Below are 19,764 nucleotides of genomic sequence, written 5' to 3'. Positions count from 1 at the left end.
CCTCATCAAATAAATAGAATATTAGCAAATTTCAAAACAATTTTTAAGAACGTTTCAATAACTCTCTGAGAATTTTATCCTTTCTTCAAAGTAATTATGCATTAAGTAGCACTATTATATATTATCTTTATAGATTTTAAAAAGAAAGTATTTGGTGTCCAATTCATTTATTTTTATCAATTGTTTATTTTAAAAATATACATTTCTTTTTTTTTTTTTTTTTTTTTTTGTCTACAGCTCAAATGATGCCTCTTCCACCCCCACCACCCCCACCCCAAAATCTAGATAACCAGATACCGCCACCTCAGTTTGTATCCCAAGGTGGAGGCCCACCACCTCCTCCACCACCCCCACCTCCTCCGCCATCAGGACCCATGCAACCACCAGTACCCCCTATGGGTGTTACAGGACCTCCACCACAAGGTATTGCACCACCACCTCCTCCACCACCTCTTCAGGGTATGCCGCTCCCTCCCCAAGCAATGCCTCCTCAAGGCATTCCACCACCTCCGCCAGGTATTCCCCCTCCACCCCCACCACACGGTGTACCTCCACCACCTCCGCAAGGTATGCCTCCTCCACCTCCACAAGGACTTCCCCCACCTCCTCCACCTCAAATGACTAATCCGATGAATATCCAGCCACCACCTCAGCAGTCCATTCCTCCACCTCCACCTCAGCAAGGTTTGCCACCCTCAATGACTATGATGGGCCAACCACCACAAGGTATTCCAATGGTACCAGTGACATCAGCAGCTCCTCTGCAGACAACTGTTTCTGTAACCAATCAGCAGAATCAATCTACACCCAGCACTGATTCTAAAGCACAGGTAACTATTTTTTTTTTTTTTGCACAAACTCCTAGTCACCCCCATTTTATTGTTCTAAACCCAGAAGTGGCAAAATCATTCTAGATGAAAGCAGAACCAATTTTTATTTTTGTCCCGACCTGAAAGTCCCATATTCAAACTTCTCAGCCTAACATTCACAGGTAATATGAATTAAAACAACTATATAGAAGACACTGCCAAGTCTGCTGTAAAGAAGGCGGGCTTCCTCTACCAAGCTAGAAAACTTCTAACACCTGCCAGTGTCCTATATCTCCACAAAGCTACCATTCGCATTGAGTATAATTGCCACATTTGTGTGATGTACTAACCACTAGTCATTCCCTTCTAGTCAGGGTCCAAAAAAGAACCTCTAATCTGATAGTTCCCATGCTGTTTACCAAACTCTAGCTTCAATTTATTTCACTTTACAATGAACCAAACTTTTTTTGTTTCCAACAGAGCACAGTTTAAATAACAGTTATCAAGCTATTGCTTTGCTTTAATATTATTTTTTCCCCATCAGAAAGCAACATTTTATTAACGCATGGAATTCAGACTTTTCTATTGTTTTGAAAATTTGCAATAGTGACTTCACTATAATAAATGTAATTTGGAAACCAATTATCCGATTAGCCTTAAATTTTGACATGTGTCAGTTGAAGGTTAGTACTTTATAAGAATCATGTGGATATTTTTATTAGTGGCACCATCTTTATGTCAGACCCAGGACTTGTTTAGTGGTGTGTTATGGTAATGATATTTTATTTGTACTATGCAAAATATCTTTATCTCTTAACAAGTGTCAACAAAAACAGAGAATAATAATTAAAGAATGCTATTATTTTCTTGGCAACTGAATATATCCTTTTTTTTGATTTAACACTGTTTGCAGGTTAATGAGAAACAGCAAAAAGAAATCAAGCTACCTCAAGCCTTGGAAAAAATTCTAGCCTTCATGGATGTCAGGGCCCAAGAAATTGGAGTCAACAGAGAAGATATGGAAAAAACAGGTAAGTAATAAACATTCTTATTCTACGTATTAAATTAAATATGAGGTTGTAATTTGGGAGATTGAGATTATTGTGGCATGTAGGCCAGGTCCATTCTAACCTGCAATGGAAGTAACTGTTGTAATTCGATTTGTAGATTAAATGTAATCCATTGTTTTCAAACTATTTATTTACAAAATATATGCATCTACAAAACAAACTAATCTCAAAATATTTAATGGTATTAAGAACTTGAAATAGCAAAACTTTCACCCAAGCAACTGAATTTGATATTAAATAACCCTAAAACAGTTGATATGCAACAATGGCATGGAGAGGGGGGGAGGGTGACAGGTCAGTGGCTGTAGGCATTCGAATTTGTTGGGGAGGTGGGTATCCAATCAAATTCAAACTATATTCCTTTCTTGTAATATTTCTTGATACTAGGACTTATACTTAACTTTTTGTGTCATGCAATCAATTTATTGACCCCAGGCATCACCAGACTTTTTCATACCACTGCAAGGTGTGCATGAGCAAGGGGCTTCTCCAGATATCTACTTGATGTACGATTATGAAGTGTTTATTCTTTGAGTTACCATTTTTCCTAAGTGCACTCTGTCCTGGAGTGGTAGTATCTATTGGGTTCAATCTAATGGTTAAATAGAATTTATTCTGAGTATTTGGTAGTGAGAATCTAATTTGGGAGCTTTGGGGAGAGGGTGTAGTCTACCCTTCATTACCATTAGTCCAGGACCCATTCTGATTGAATGCTAATATCTAATATTCACTTATGGATTAAATAAAATTCACTTACAGACTTTTTATTAGTTGCCATTATTACCAGGTTGACATTGACCAAAAGTGGCAGTATCTCAGGATACTATTTATAAGTTAAATAGAATCCATCGTTTGCAAACGTTTTATTTCCAAAAATATATACATTTATGAAATAAATGTAGAAACAATGCAGTGTTCTTGCAACAGCGTTCACTCTGGCTGGATTAAGTCTGCTTCTCCCTTTGCCTGCACTGCATCACAAACCATGGCAACCCATGTACAGTGGTCATGAGCAAGGCTGTACAAGATGGCTAACGAATTGCAATTCCACCATCAAAGGCCAAAAAACTTTAAACCCTTTGATGGTTGTTGTACAGATCCTCATCTGTCCACTGAAATGATTGTGTCATATCAGGCAGAGAAGTAGGGAGGATTACAGCAAAAATTAATTCATCATCTGGATGATAAGCTGTTTTTTTTTTTTTTTTTTTTTTTTTTTTTTACATGGGTGTCACCACTTATCAAGGCCCAGAGGCCACTCAAGGATAAGGGTTAATAGGTATACATTAGTCATTGTGATTTTAGCATAGTAAACAGTGGGAATTTTGTAACTTGGATTACTTAGGGGGGACGATTCAATTAGAACTTGTTCACATTGGACTTTTTTTTTTTTTTTTTTTTTTCATAGGTATCACCACATTATCAAGGCCAAGAGGTCACTCAAGGATAAGGGTTAAAGAGTGTACAGTAGAAATTGGACAATATAATAATCATTAGTAATTAAAATTTGTTAAATTTGATAACTTATATGGAACGGCTCATCAAGAACTTATTTACTTTAGACTTGAAGACAACCATATTGTAGTCAGCCGGAAAGCAGGAAAACGGAAGACAATTCCACAGGCGTGCAGTTCTAATAAAAAAGCTTTGTTCATGGAATCTACGTTTAGGTTTAGGCACAGATAAAGAGTGGGGGGAATTATTGATAGTGTTTACAGCTAGACGAGTGTTTCTTGTGAAAGTTTTGCGAGGGGGGACCATAGATTGAAGCTCAGTCGAATACTTTCTATGAAAATAACGATACATCAGAGACAAACTCGCAACATCTCTTCTGTGAGATAGAGGTTGCAAGGAAGAGAAAAGGACATCTCCTACGAGGCTACGAAGTCTATTTTGAACTCTATCAAGGCAGGACAAGTCCTTTCTAGCAGCTCCTGCCCAGATGTGGCAACAGTATTCCATCCTTGCGTACCTGGCTCTTATATAAATAGAGAATTGCATCAGCAGTGAGATATCTACTGGATCGATAGAAAGATCCCACCATTTTTCCAGCGGCCTTGGCAACAGATTTGATATACGTGTTCCATTTAAGATCAGGAGTAATGGTCAAGCCCAGAAGCTTGTCAAAACTTGAGGCCTCCTGAAGACGAGAGCCATTCATTTCAATTGATGCCAGATGGGGATCAGAATGTTGATGATGTAAAGAGAGAAACTTGGTTTTAGATGCATTAAAAGTAACCAGCCACTCCTTTCCCCATTGTACTACATGCTCAAGATCAGAGGAGAGAGAATTGGAGAGAACTTGGTCGTTTACTGTCTTAGATGTGCTACCATAAATGGTAGTGTCGTCAGCATAAATGTCTACAAATGATGTAAGGATGTGATTTGGAAGATCATTAATGTAGATCAGGAAAAGAGTTGGGCCCAGGATGGACCCCTGAGGGACACCGGCATTAATACTGTGGGCTTCTGATTTTTGCCCCTCAACTACTACTCTTATGAACCTATCAGAAAGAAATGATTTAATAATTGAGAAGACATTTCCAGCTATACCATAGCTAGAGATCTTATGAAGTAAACCTTTATGCCATACCCTATCAAAGGCCTTAGATATGTCAAGAGCAATTGCCCGAGAAAGGTTGCCTCCGTCGAGAGATTTGCTAATCCTATGAGATATAACTGTAAGCACATCTGCTGTAGATCTAGCAGAACGGAAACCATATTGAGTGTCACTAAGAAGGTTATTTTTGCTGAGATGGTTGATTACTTCTGTATTTAACACAGATTCCAGCAACTTACTCATGACGCACAGGAGACTTATTGGCCTGTACTGAGAGGGAGATGAGCGATCACCTGAATTCTTAAATACAGGGCATACTGATGAAATTTTCCAGGGAGATGGGAAGCAATTCTCCTTAAGACAACGTTTAAATAGTTTTGTAAGTATGGGCGCTAGTTCAGGTTGAAGTTTTTTGAGTACTATAATTGGAATACCGTCCGGGCCAGTTGCTTTACTGGAATCAAGGTTTTTGATTAGCTTGGCAACATCACGTACAGATATACGTATATCACATAGTGTGTTTTCAGATACAGGAGGAAATATTGGGGGTTGGCGGCCTTGATCGCAAAAGGTAGAATTAGCTGCAAAGTTCTTGACAAAGAGTTTGGCTTTTTCTGATGCTGACGAGATTACCTCAGGTCCATTGATGATAGTTGGGATGGAGCACACGCTTCTGTTCAGAATTCTGTTTGCTATTTGCCAAAACTGGTGGGAACCAAGCCGCTGCTCAGCTACTTTGGACTTAACAGATTGAGCATACAACCACCTTGCGCTCTTTATTACTTTCTTACAATGGTTGCTGGCAGTCCTGAAAGCGGCTTTAGTTTCCATACATCTATTACGTTGGAAACAGTGGAAAAAGTGATTTCTGTGCGCAATGGCAGCAGCACATTCTGGAGAGAACCATGGCTGGCTGTTAGGTTTTTGCTGAAACTTTTTCGAGGGTATGAAACGATCAATACCTACAATTAACCATTCCGTCAGGTCTAATACTATAGAGGACACATCCTTTTTAAATATGGAATGCAGAGGTAGATCAGTTATAAATGTACGGAAGCTATCCCAGTCAGCCTTAGTGTATCAATATACTGTACGATGGAGAGGTACGTCTGGGGACTTATTACATTTCATTTTTATCTTAATTGATACAACAGAGTGGTCGGAAGATCCAAGAGGCGACAGAACAGAAACTGAACATAGTTCAGGGCAAGTTGTGAGAAAAAGGTCTAGTAGGCTCGCATACTGGCCGTCATTATCGGGCACACGGGTGGGTTCCTGAACAATCTGAGTGAGGTCATAGGCAATGGAGAAATCATGACAGAACCTCCCCTCATCATCGGTCTTGTTTGAGTGGGTCAACCATTCGACGTTGTGAACATTGAAGTCTCCACATACGTGAATGTTAGCTGAAGGATAAGCAGATAGGACTTGGTCAATTTTCTCGGGTATGCTTTTAAAGATAGTAACTCCGCTGTTGTGGGGGCGATAGAGAGTAAATAAAAATGCTGTAGTGTGAGCTAAAGCAACCCGGAAGCACATATAGGGTAAGTTAGGATCTTCTCTGGAGACGTCCCTACCACATGGAAAGCCATCTTTAATATAGGCACATATTCCATGCCCATGGCGATCTTGGGGGTCAGATTTAGAAGTCAAGTTAGAGTATCCTTTAATTGCAAACTCTTCTAGGGAAATAGCCTGTCCAATGCCAGTTTCACTTAAAAATAAAAGGTCTGGTTTAGTCTCCTGTAATTGGGTTTCAACCTCTGGAAGGTTAGAACGTAGACCCCTGATGTTGGAGAAGGAGACATGGTAGTAGGGGTCTACGTTGGAAGTTGGAGAACCGGGTTTAATCGTGTATTTTTTCTTGAAACTTGTCATGATGAAATTTTGAAATTTGTGGACTAGGTCGTCAGATTTACTTAGAGCAGGACAGAGAGGGGAAATTAAGAGAGAAAAAGAAACGAAGAATTTTTTATTTTTTATTTGTAGCTAATGATAAGGTAAAGCCGTAACAATTACCCACTAGTATGGCATCGAGAGGCCCCACCAGAAGCTACTGCATGGTCCAGAATCCATTCACCAAATGGCAATACAGCAGCCCCAGTACTTTGCACCTGCTGATAGGACAGCCTCCTTAGTGGTTAATCCAAGGTTCGGGTCCCTGACTATCAGGCGGCTAACGTCAGCCCAGACAAAACGTTTACCTCCAGAACCCTTACTAGTGACATGGCTACAAGGATAGACATAGAAACAGAAAATTTCCGCCATCTAAGCCAACTGTTCGCAAAAATACTGCCAACCTAGAAAACAGCTTTTTCTTTTCCCTTTGTCCGAAAAATCACTCATAAAAAAATGAGGACTGAGGGACAAATAAGAAGAAGCGAGAGTAACAGGAGCTGCCGATAACGCATCCACAATGCGTTTTCTACTCTCCATTAAAAAAAAAAAAAAAAAAAAAAAAAAAAAACTATTAAGTATTGTACTTAATAAAAGTCCAACAAACGTGTTTAAGAGAAAGTATGGTGATGGATTCCCCTTACACGAACTAAAAATGAGTACAATTCGTAATCTATTTTTGCAATCAACTCGGTAGATAAATAAACATATATGTACGAGGAAAAAAAAAAAAAAAAAAAGTAAGTTGGTGCCGTTATAAGTAATTTCGAGATAAGATGGAAGCCGGTATTTGACTAGAAAAAAAAAAGCTAGCATTTAATAAAACAGAAATACACAAATTAAATACTGAAATAAAATGGAGTTGTTAATATTTTAAATCTAAAATTAAAAGCATGATTGAAATCACTTATCTCAACAAAAACAATTCCGTCTCCAAATTGCAAACTGTATTGAAAGAAGTTGAGTTAGTAGCGTTCAAAACATTTTTTTTTTAAATTAACCGTTAAAAGAAAATCGTGATTTTATTCTGAACTTAAGCTAGTAACGTTTTAAGAAGCTTACGATATAAAAGAAAAGGCGGATGGGGGGGGGGGTCTTCCGAAAGTAAGTTGGTGCCGTTATAAGTAATTTCGAGATAAGATGGAAGCCGGTATTGGACTAGAAAAAAAAAAGCTAGCATTTAATAAAACAGAAATACACAAATTAAATACTGAAATAAAATGGAGTTGTTAATATTTTAAATCTAAAATAAAAAGCATGATTGAAATCACTTATCTCAACAAAAACAATTCCGTCTCCAAATTGCAAACTGTATTGAAAGAAGTTGAGTTAGTAGCGTTCAAAACATTTTTTTTTTTAAATTAACCGTTAAAAGAAAATCGTGATTTTATTCTGAACTTAAGCTAGTAACGTTTTAAGAAGCTTACGATATAAAAGAAAAGGCGGATGGGGGGGGGGTCTTCCGAAAGTAAGTTGGTGCCGTTATAAGTAATTTCGAGATAAGATGGAAGCCGGTATTGGACTAGAAAAAAAAAAAGCTAGCATTTAATAAAACAGAAATACACAAATTAAATATTGAAATAAAATGGAGTTGTTAATATTTTAAATCTAAAATAAAAAGCATGATTGAAATCACTTATCTCAACAAAAACAATTCCGTCTCCAAATTGCAAACTGTATTGAAAGAAGTTGAGTTAGTAGCGTTCAAAACATTTTTTTTTTAAATTAACCGTTAAAAGAAAATCGTGATTTTATTCTGAACTTAAGCTAGTAACGTTTTAAGAAGCTTACGATATAAAAGAAAAGGCGGATGGGGGGGGGGGTCTTCCGAAAGTAAGTTGGTGCCGTTATAAGTAATTTCGAGATAAGATGGAAGCCGGTATTGGACTAGAAAAAAAAAAAGCTAGCATTTAATAAAACAGAAATACACAAATTAAATACTGAAATAAAATGGAGTTGTTAATATTTTAAATCTAAAATAAAAAGCATGATTGAAATCACTTATCTTAACAAAAACAATTCCGTCTCCAAATTGCAAACTGTATTGAAAGAAGTTGAGTTAGTAGCGTTCAAAACATTTTGTATGTTCAAACTGTATCATTTTGGGGGCCTTTTATCTATTGGGCTGAGGCATTCATTCTGGATAGTCCACTCTTCCAGGCCTTACCTCTTGTCTTTGAATAGAGTGAGTTTTTTCTTATTACCTGAGATGCTCTGAATCGGAAGTGTCGATAAGGCTGTCCAAGCAATTTTTAAAATGTCAGAGTGCCCCTCCTTTAGGGATGCTGGGTTGGCTCTCTTCACCTTTTGACCTAATCACATCTTCCTGCGATGGGAAAAAGTAAATAACACACATGTTCAAACGATCAAAGAAATAGCTACAAGACAGACTTAAGATTAAGGTGTTTGTGGAGTTCAGCAGTTTGGACACAGTCAACTGAATGTCAACACAAGATCTCTCAAAAACAGTCATTGTTTAAAACTTCTAAAACTGATCAACCAACCTTACTGACCATGTCTCATGGCAATAGAAAAAGATTAACTGGTCGACATGCCATAAAAACCTATTAACTATCTTCGACTTCATACTAAAATCAAAGTATAGTTGCTGTTTTGTCTTCTATCAAAGCAGGAGAAATCTTTCCCAACAATAGCAATTTTTATTTTTGTCCTATTCATTATTGCATTTTCTGGGGAACTGGATATAGCTCTTACATTAAAAACTGATATTGTGTCTAACTTTGTCCTTTCTTAACTTTGACTTTTTTTAGAATCATGGGGAAAAAACTCTATAGTAAATATTGTTTGTATATTTTTTTTTTTATCAGATGTATTTCCAGTGTTAAAAAAATTAAACAAAATCTCTTCAAAAAGGAAAGGTCATTGTATTAGGAGATGTTTGTATCAAAGCAAAGGTTACATAATCACCAATTACATTTCTCTGTATTGTTAAGTCCAATTACAACGAGAAATCCCAGATAATTAGACATAGTGTTGAAATATGTAAAGAAGGACTGTTATTTTAGTTATCTCTGGTGCTACCTGATCAGGCTGTCTGAAGATACCAACTTCCTAACCTAAAATGCACCAAACATTGATGTTATTATTTTTTTCCCTTTCCTTTTGCAAAATTGAATCATGTTCTTCAAAATCAAAATAACAATTTTCCTTTACAAAGCAACAAAATTAAACGCCATAAATATTTAAAGATGTAAAGAATTTGAAGCATAAAAACTTTTTATTGTTTAGATTAATCAGGCAATTATTCTCATTTTGAGTTTTATCTGCACAACGTTTCAGCCTCCATCAGGTGTAAAAGCTGCCATGTTTTGGGAGAATGGCTACCTCGACCGAAACGTGCAGATAACACTGAAGATGAGAACATTGTGCGATTAATCTAAACAATACAAACATTCATACCTCATCTCCAAAGTTCAGAACCATAAAATCTTTTTCCAAAATTACTGGATTCCGCATTAAATGAATAACAAGTCATATTTTGGATTCTTTTTGGGTTGCATTTTTATTGACTATCTCGTCTTCTCTACCCATTTATTGTTCATGAGAGAGGAGAGAGGATATCATTTCCCAGACATATCTGTTCTATTCCAGAGCAAGAACCCAAGAGGAATCCAATTTTTTTCATCTACCACATACTTCCTTTTGCAGGAATGTAAAATCTCCATTTTATAGTGGAATTCTGCCCTCCCTACTTCAGAAAAAAAGTGCAATTTCCACTTAAATATGTGTTTTTTTGGTTGTGGGTTTTGATGGACTCTCCCGTCGATTGTGAAATCCACACTGATAATTTGTTTATAGTGGTGAAGGCTTTGTGTAGAACCAACCACACTTTTTAGTATTACTGCTAACCTTTGTCAGTGCAGATGACTGCCACAGGGCGGAGTATACAGAAGACCACAGGTTTTTACATCAGTTTCTCCTTCAATGAAGACTGGGGATGCATCTCTCCCAGTGAATTAATGCCCTCCCTCCCAATACCAACCTGGAAATTTCTACGACTCAGTGTGGTACATACAGCACCTAGACTTCCCAAACGGTCACTCATCTGGTACTGGCCAGGCTCAACGTTGCTTAACTTCGATGATCTGGCAAGAACCAGTGTGTCAACATGATTGTGCTGTCTATATATATATATATATATATATATTGTTTTAACAAAAATCAAGACTTCAAAGAATGGGTTGGATAGCAACAAATAGTGTATTTCATCGTTATGAATGCTCAATTATGAAATATGATAATTTTGTAGCTTACAGTTTAAGTCATCTCTTTTTGGCTTAAAATTTATTGGTATATGAATGATTACTGAATTATATAAACCCAGTAAAATTCGGAATACTACAAATAAGACTATGTATGTATATATATATATATATATATATATAGTAAGTTATAAAAATATATATGATAATTAAGAGTTCTCTTTGCATAAGCCTGACGAATTCTTACGAGAATGAAACGTGGAGTATTCTGTGTAACTTAATTGCCATAGTTATTTTTATAACTTACTATCTAGCTCTACCTATGTATTGAGTACTGTTGAAGTAAATACTGAAAATTTATGCATAAAATTATATTTTCATATATTAATTTATGTGATTAAATGAAGTAGCCATATATATATATATATATATATATATATGAGTTTTAATTGCCGTCTAAACTTGATTTTATTTGTATTTCTCTTACTCACTTGAAAGTTGGGGTATGGGTGGGATCACAATCCCCCAGGTTAGGAAATTGGTATAGAGCTTACCTAGCATTCTCATCCCCACTCTCATGTTTAGGGCACTCATCATGATTGCAGATTTTTTTACCATTCGCTGTTCATGTTTCTGCGTTCGACTTCCTATTTTCTTATGTAACTTCCCTTGGCATCTTAAGTTGAAGTAGAAATTTTCTTCCCACGTAATCACCACATCTTCGTGTACAATCTTGCTATGTTGCAACAGGAATTAATAGTTCAGTTGTTCAATATGATGTATCGTATATTCAGTTGACAATCCCCCTATTTCATGGATATGGTATATTTTTATTATGTTTGTCTTTTCAGAATCCAGTCGACAACGAGATATGGAAACTGATGATGAACAAGAAGAGCGAGATGAAGAGGAACCGGTTGCTGCAACAAAAAATGTGTCCAGCAATGAAGTTGAGGCTGATGAAGGGGATGATGATGATGACGATGTTGAGGATGACAATGAATCGATAAAAGCAATAGATAAAGGAAAAGAGGTTAGTGAAAATAGAATGAAAAGAGATTAATTGATAAAACAAGAAAAATACTTCTACCTCTTCTTTTCTTCTATCTCTTCATTTTATTTCCCCTCTATCTTTCATTCCCTCTCTCTCTCTCTCGCATGTCCTCTCTCTCTCGCATGCCCTCTCTCTCTCGCATGCTTTCCCCGCCGCTTCCACCTTTTCTCTTGCTCTCTCTCCCTCTCGCTTTCCCTTTCTCTCTTGCTTGTTCCCTCACACCTATCTTGCTCATTTCCCTTCCCTCTCTCTTTCTGCACCCCTCCCTTTCTCTCTCTCTGCATCCCTTTCTCTCTCTCTCTCTCACATATTTTCCCCACGCTCTCTCTCTCTCTTTGCATCGCTTCTCCCTCTCTCTTTCTCTCTCCTCTCTTTCTCTTGCTTCACATTTCTTGCACGCTAACTATCTCTCTTTCTCTCACTTCCCCTCTCTCTCATTTTCCGATCTCTCTCTTGGTTATCTGTGTGCTCCTTCGTTTCTCTTTTTCTCTCTCTCTGTCTTGTTCTCATCTTTGTTTTATTTTTCTCTTTTAAAGACAAAGAACCGTAGAAAGAAGAAAAAGAAGAAGAAGAAGTCCAAGAAACATCCCAATTTCCACTTGAATTCCAATGAATCGGAGAAAAAGAAACAAGTGGATGATGAACTTCTTGACAACGATGTGCATATAGAGTGAGTCTCATTTCATTCCCTTTGTTTTTTCTTCTTGATTTTAATGTGAATCTTACATAGTTACAAAGTTGAACAATAATTCACATTGATAATTAGTTGCGTAAGAATAAGACATGCTTCATCTGAATCAGCAAAGGGTGCGCATGCAATGTCTCCTCATAAAAGAAAGAACATCTTTATTTGAAAAGCATGAAATCATATAAACGAGGCAGCTCATCATGAATGATTGTAAATATTTCTTTTTTAATGAAATTTTAAAAAGACAAAAAACACTGTTCAAGTTTTATCATCATTATCGTATTAATATTTCGCTACAGTTCATTTCACATGCTGGCATGTGTTGGACGACTTTTAAAAATTCACTTGCAAATTAACTTATCAATGGTCAGGTTTTGATTTTTTTTCTCTCAAGTTTATCTTTATCACTTCTTCCTTTGTTTTCATTAACCTTCATCTGACAACTCAATCGTTCTGCATCTACAAATACAAGCATTCTCATCTGTTCTTTCAATGTGACTAAACTAACAAATATCCAGTGAAAAATAAACAATATATAACTGAGTTCACAGCAGAAATAAAACTCACAACTAGAAGTCATGCGACTGGCCAAACATATCTGACTGCAGTTTTATTAATCGCATGTGATCATTTGGTACAAATTGGAGAATACTTTCTTTGAGAATGTGTCAAGTTATAATCTGCATTGCACTCATATCCTGAGTATTGCATCATTCTGGTTGTGCCTTCTTTGAGTTCTTCATTAAATATGGAAACTGTTAGGTAGAGCAGCGCAATTCATTGTTAGCAATAAGAAGAATTCTGATCCTTACCATCCCAAATTTTCTGGCATGGATTGAAGAGATTGCTTTAGGCAAATTATCTGAGACATTGTTCTGAAAACATGGCTAGAGAGAACATTCTGCAAGACCACGTCCATTTTGTTTTTGGTCATCTGCACTGCACATAATGAGTTTGTATATCCTAGTTGGCATATGTTATGGCATAGGCAACTCTTTGTTTTGTGTTCTCCAGCAATTGAGCAGTACTTAGTCAGTGATGGAAATTGAAACTGGGTTAATGAGATTCAGAAAGTGACTGGATCTATTAGTATAAAACCATTTTGTGCACAGATCAACACCTCTACCATTCAAGCATGACATTGCTGCAGTTTTCTTTGCATTGTGATGATGGTCATGTAATCACTTGTGAATGTCATGCTTGAAGTAGATTCACTGAATTGGTTTCTGTGCTTGGTAGTACTTTTGATTATAGCACTGAACATAGATTGGTTTTAGATACATTATATGTACATCGAGCAGAAATTATTTAGCATTATCTTTGCATAGTGTCTTACTAAATGTAATAGATGTTGAATGATATAATGAAAACTAATGACAATACAAATGTAGTGATATCAGATATGGGTGTGTTAAAATGACATAGGAAAAGAAAATTCCATTTTCTAACTAGATTAAATAAATTAGTTCTTCTCCAGAATTCCCCCTATATATATATATATATATATATATATATATATATATATATATATATATATATAAAGAAAATTGTGTTGAACTAATACTTTTGTTCTTTATTAATCAAAGAACTTTTTCAAAATGACGGCAAAATTTAATATCTCGGTACAAAAAATACATGTGAGAGTGAAATAGGAGTTCAGAATAGTGATAGCCAGAAGTTGTATACATATGTGTATATTTTATATTCATTTTTTCCCCCTTTTATTTCAGATATGTTCAAGAAAATTTAGAACTTGATCCATATGATCCAAATTATCATATATTTTCAAAAATATTTGATGCTTTCAAGGTATGCATTCAAAAAAAAATTTTTTTTTTATTTTTAATTTCTTTTGTAACTTTTTTGTGGATGCACAAGAATAGCAGGTTTTCATTTTTTAGAATGAAAATGCTTGTTGTCCATAACTGTTTAGCAGTAAACATGTATAAATGATAGCTTATTTCTAGTGGGAAATGTATGTGTGTAGCTGTACTCTGAATCTTATTGAGCAAAAAAAACTGAGGTTTCATAATAATATAAATATATATATATATATATATATATTATCAATTTTCACCCCAAACAAGGCACAGTGCCACTTTGAAGCAGGGGGCTACTATCGGGGACATAAGTTGCAAGGGCATTATAAAAGGAGATGAGTAGCAAGATGTTTGTTCACATTACACTTGAACTTCTGCTTGTCAGTACAGTTGGGAAAGCAGAATCCCAGAAGGGAGTTCCAAAGTCTAGCAGTTCTGGGGAAGAAAGAAACTATTGGAGCAATAGGCTTTCTTACACCTAGGGATCTCTACTGTAGAGGGGTGGGACTTAGCTGCTTGTCAGGTTTGTCAGGGGTAGTTACGTCAAGAGAGTACAAGTGCTTGTAGTTCGTCAGAGCATTCACCATTTTATTTTTTGATTAGTTATTATATCATTAAAAAAATTTGTGAGAATATATGGTCTTGTACTTGTAATGACTAATATAAAAAAGGCCATAACATGTTACTGTGGCAGTAGATAATATTCATCTTAATCAAAATAAGCCAAATCGTGTTGCATTTCTCTTCATTTGACAGAGTAAAAAAAAAAAAAAAAAAAGTCAAAATGGAAATGGGTTCTCTTTTATAGAAAAAAATGCAACAAACTTTAAAGATCACATTGATCAAACAAGATGGCCACCTGATGTCAGGTTTTATGTAAAAACGAAAACTTGAGTGAAACTGAAATGAAATAAAAGTCAAATGATTAACAATGAAAAATGAAACAAATTAAAATGTTGTGTAATTATTTACAAAATTATTTTATTTTGAAAAGGTTCAATAGCATTTTTGCATTAAACTGCGCATCGAACAGATACCATAATACTTAGTTTGCTTACCATAACAAAGTTGCATACAAAATTTAAACCACATCAGCCCATTAGTTTCCAAGAAAGCTTCTAGAGTGAATGTGGTATTGTGGCAACAAATCCCTATTAACCTCTGTGCATTGAACTGATACCATAATACTTGGTTCGCTGCACCTTATCATAACAAAGGTACATAGAAAATTTCAAGCAGATCAGTCCAGTACTTTCTGAGAAAAAGTGAAATGGACAGACAGGCATATAAAGAAATATAATATAGATGTGTCTTTATAGCATTCTATCAGCAAGTGACATAACATTCTAAGATATTTTTTTTCTTAGTTAACTTTCAACCTTCACTCATGGAAATCATTTTGTGTATTTTGTTCATGTATATTTTGAAATTGTTGCATATTAATTAGAAACGCAAAAAATGCTTATGACTGTAACATGAGAATTTGAGTAGACATTCTCTTTGACAAATGAAACGAAATTGGAAATTAAAAGATGTTTCAATTATACTAGTCATCATAGGAGCAACTGGGCTTATGAAAAAGAACTTTAAAAAGTACATAGCAAGCATACCCGGTGAACCAAGTGCAAGTGAAATACAAACGATTGCACTGAAAGGGACGGCTAGAATCCTGAAAAGATCTCTTGGTTGGACTCACTAAAATAGGAGTAAATGTCAGACATCTGGTTGGATGTCCCATCCCCTAGAAGAAAAAGTTTAAGAAAAATGAAAAAAAAGAGACAAGTGTAAATGAGTGTAAGACAGGGCAAAATTTAAAGAAGATATGTCATTTCAGCACCCAACAAAATAAAATGCTTTTCTAAAATCTAAATCCTTTTGTGTGGTGTGAACACAATACATATGAATCAGAGTTTTAATTTAATTTCTTTTGCCCACATGCATTTTTCACCGATATAAAATGGATACTCATTGAAGCAAACAAACAAAGTTTTCCCAAATCCAGAGTGAAAATAGGATTAAAATAACAGAACTCAAATCTTGTATTCACTTCATTTTTTTATTAGCCTGGTCACCTCTCTTCCAATTTTTCATATTATATCCCAATACAATGTATTTTTTGGAATATTCTAACTACTATTCTCATCTTCAGTGTTATTCTCACAATGTTTTGGCTGATGTAACCTCCAACCTTCTTCGAGTATTTCTTGTCAAAGTTGGTAATCTTGTATGTGAAATTCTGAAACTCTTTATTTAATCCATGGGAGTAGCATGCTCTTGTTCCATCAGCCATAAAGGTAGAAATCTCAAATAGTTCAGAGTTATATTTCTAGTATCCTCTGGACTGAGGATTGAACCATCAATCACCAGAAGGGTATCACTTAGAAGTGAATTTTACTTAGTAATTTATCCATTACTAATCCTCATCAATTCTCATCTCCAAAATTTAGAAACATAAATAATACCCAATTCTCATGTTTAGTTATTAATGTCCAGAGTTCAGTACAATATTCTCTGTAGGGTTAACAACAACATTTTCTAACCATCCAACCATTCATTTTTGAAATCTTAGACAAAATAATATTTAGATGAGATTTCATTTTGTCAGTAAAATTTTCTCCTAAATCCCATGTCTCAATTACTTTTTTATCCTCCTGTTTATTTTCTGTTTGTTTAATATTGTTTTGTTGTGATATGTAAAATAAACTATATTAAACTTCAATTTCAACATATTTTCTCAATTTGATAAACCATCAATATCTATCAGTTCATATGTTATATATATTGTGAAAATGACCCAACAATTTCGCATCATCTCCAAATAATTCTACTGTTGATCTTTCACTATCAGCTAAATCATTTATAAATATAAAGGATTTCAATATTGAACCTTAATTCTTTTCTTTTTTCTTTTTTCTTTTTGTAAAGTAGTTAGATCTGAAGACACCAACCTATTTTGGTAATTGAAATCTTTTATTTGTTTATTAATTGATATTTCAAATTAGCTTTTTTTTTTTTTTTTATTGCGATACTCTTTCTTCCGTTAATATATGAATGTTAAAACAAAAGTTTAAATATATATCTTTAACTTTTTTTTATATATATATTTCTAGATAGAACAAGATAAGCCGAAGGATCTTCCTCGAACTGAAGAAAAACGAGAGGAAGAGAAAAAACCTGAAGAAGTTCCTATTAAGGCTCGAGGCCTGATCATAGATGATGATGATGTAAGTTCGCGGTCCATCTTCTCTTTTATTAATTGATTAAAATGTGAATATTTATTGGTTATTTTTTTTATGTTTTTATTTGGATTCCAATGTGTGGATCATTTAATATCTGCTTTGGGATGTAAGTTTATAGTTTTTGTACCCTTTTATTAAATGTCTTAAAGTAAACTTGTGTGAACCAGCTTGATTTTGTGATTTGTTTTTTCCAATTTCATCTGGAATCGGGTACTTGGTGCTAGGGAACTGATTAGATTCTGAACTTGGTACACCAAGATCATCAGTCCGTGTCATTAACCACTTGAGACACCAAATGCGTAAGGCATCCATAATTCCACTAATACCAGGTTTTAGATGAAGTACGATTGAAAAGATCTTTTCTTTAGTTAGTGGCTGCACATCCACCTGATCATGGCATTGTCCTTACGCTGGTGCTGTTGCAGGTCAGAAGCATTTAAAATAATGTCTCACTGTCATGTCAAATGGCAGAGCGAGCATAAGTTGAAAAGATTTTGCCTCAAAATTTGAAACTTTCCGCAAGTAACGCAACAAAAGCAGTTATAGCAAGTTTGCAACCACCACCAGCATTCAATGTATTGCCCAACTAACAGCAGGTAACTTCAATATTAAGTTGGGTTCATGTGCCGCAGTTTGACTATTGGCAGACATAATTGATTGATAAATCCTAGCTGAGAAACAATAAGAAGTACAATAGGAAAGTTTTTGTGTCCAAGAAATTTTTATCCAAGTCTCATATTTTTTGTAAAGCCAATATATTTTTTATCTTTTATTCATTTTCTGCAAACAAAAATGACAACATTAATAAGTTTGCACTTTTATTTTGAGGATTTTCTTTACACTTTTACAATTCCTCAGGCAACATTAAGTACATACATATATTAGTGATGTAAAATTTTCACTAATTGCCACAAATTTGCTTTGGGGGGGGGATAAATCTTTCTCAGCAATTGTAAACTAATCACAGTGATTTATATGACTTGTCTGCTTTCTTTAAAGCTGAGGAATTTAATTTTTCAATGAGGGTGAGTTATATCTTGCTAGGAGTTTGCTGTAAAACTGTTTTTAATGCTTTCTTGCTAACAAATACAGAAAGAATGATGTAAAATGTAAGGATTAGATTTTTTCCACTGTTTAATCAAAGTTTCACTTGGCAATTGCATTTCGCTTCTTTTTTTTTCTTCAAATTGCAAAGGGGAAATATGAAAAATTGATTTATCAATTCAGTTTATGAAAGTATGAAATAGATGAAAAACTTGCGTGAATTTCCATGGTTTCTTTTTTTATTATCAAATTTCTTCCAGGTTTTGGAAACCTATGGTGATATCAGCTTTCATTTTTCTCCTGCATCAGTTACTGACATCACTGATATAAGAATGTTGATCTTTTTAGTAGCATTCACATTTTAAATTCTTTTATCTCTGTTGTAGGATTTAGTTCCTGAAGATGAGACACCAAAACTGTCCAAAAGGAAACTCAAGAAATTGACTCGTTTGAGTATTGCCCAATTAAAACAGGTCAGTCACTATTTTTTCATTTTTAATTTCAACCATATTCAGCCGTATCCTGGATATAAAACAAAACTGTATCTGGTGGTAAAGCCCTAATTTAATAGTTTGGGAAGTGTGGAGTCATCTCTCAGTTGCCATTGATTCCTGGTCAAATTTGTCTTAGAGTGATAATATCTATTAGGGTCACCTTTTTGGGTTAAATAGAATCAGTCTTGATATAACATGAAACTGCATCTATTTATATATACATATAAATTCACATATAAATATCAAAGAATTGTTTAAAAAATGCTAACGTAGTCCTATAGAAAAATTTAAACTTCTGACAAATGAAAAAGTATAAACATTATTAAAGTTTATAAATACAAGTGAATATTTCAAAATTACTCTATAAAATTAATTAATACAGAAATTAAAAGTATGAGTAAATGTTTGATAATACAGAACCCCAGGATACGGTGGCCCTAGGATACGGGTTTTTCAGGTTACAATGTGAAATATGATTTTTCCAGCCCGTTGTTACAGTATTTGCCCCGCCTTATGGTGTTATTTATAATATCATTTGATTAATATACATGTGTATTATATACTGTACTGTATTTTGTTACTAATTTTTAATGCCGTATCTCAGGGTTCTACTGTATTAAAAATTTGAAGCATAAAATTTAACAGGAAAAATCTTTGATATACGTACATATCGGACAAAAGCATTTATGTTTTTAAGAGGAGAACCCGAGACATGATCATTAAATATGTCCGTGCCAATGGAGAATCAGAAATATACGATACGATAAAACTAATTTTATTAAAATTCTACTCAATTTTTCCTTAATTTTTAGTTTTGTAGATACCTACTTTTACCTGATATGTAAGAATATCAAAGTAGTTTTCCGT

General features: G+C 34.8%; 1 protein-coding gene across 2 annotated transcripts in view; it reads left to right on the top strand.

Annotated features, from left to right (window-relative positions):
• The window catches only part of LOC145243385 (splicing factor 3B subunit 2-like), a 56,640-nt gene that overhangs the window by 13,009 nt on the left and 23,867 nt on the right, over positions 1-19,764 (top strand). For both annotated transcript variants that reach the window (XM_080106219.1, XM_080106218.1), the window contains exons 5-11: positions 238-830; positions 1,723-1,840; positions 11,410-11,591; positions 12,149-12,282; positions 14,031-14,109; positions 17,231-17,344; positions 18,790-18,876. In XM_080106219.1, the coding sequence (XP_079962345.1) occupies positions 238-830; positions 1,723-1,840; positions 11,410-11,591; positions 12,149-12,282; positions 14,031-14,109; positions 17,231-17,344; positions 18,790-18,876 (1,307 nt within the window). The remainder of the gene's footprint in view (positions 1-237; positions 831-1,722; positions 1,841-11,409; positions 11,592-12,148; positions 12,283-14,030; positions 14,110-17,230; positions 17,345-18,789; positions 18,877-19,764) is intronic.

Source organism: Euprymna scolopes, chromosome 22 (genome assembly GCF_053919585.1).
Source record: "Euprymna scolopes isolate OS-2025 chromosome 22, ASM5391958v1, whole genome shotgun sequence".
NCBI lineage: Eukaryota > Metazoa > Mollusca > Cephalopoda > Sepiida > Sepiolidae > Euprymna > Euprymna scolopes.
This window is presented reverse-complemented; position numbering and strand designations above follow the sequence as displayed.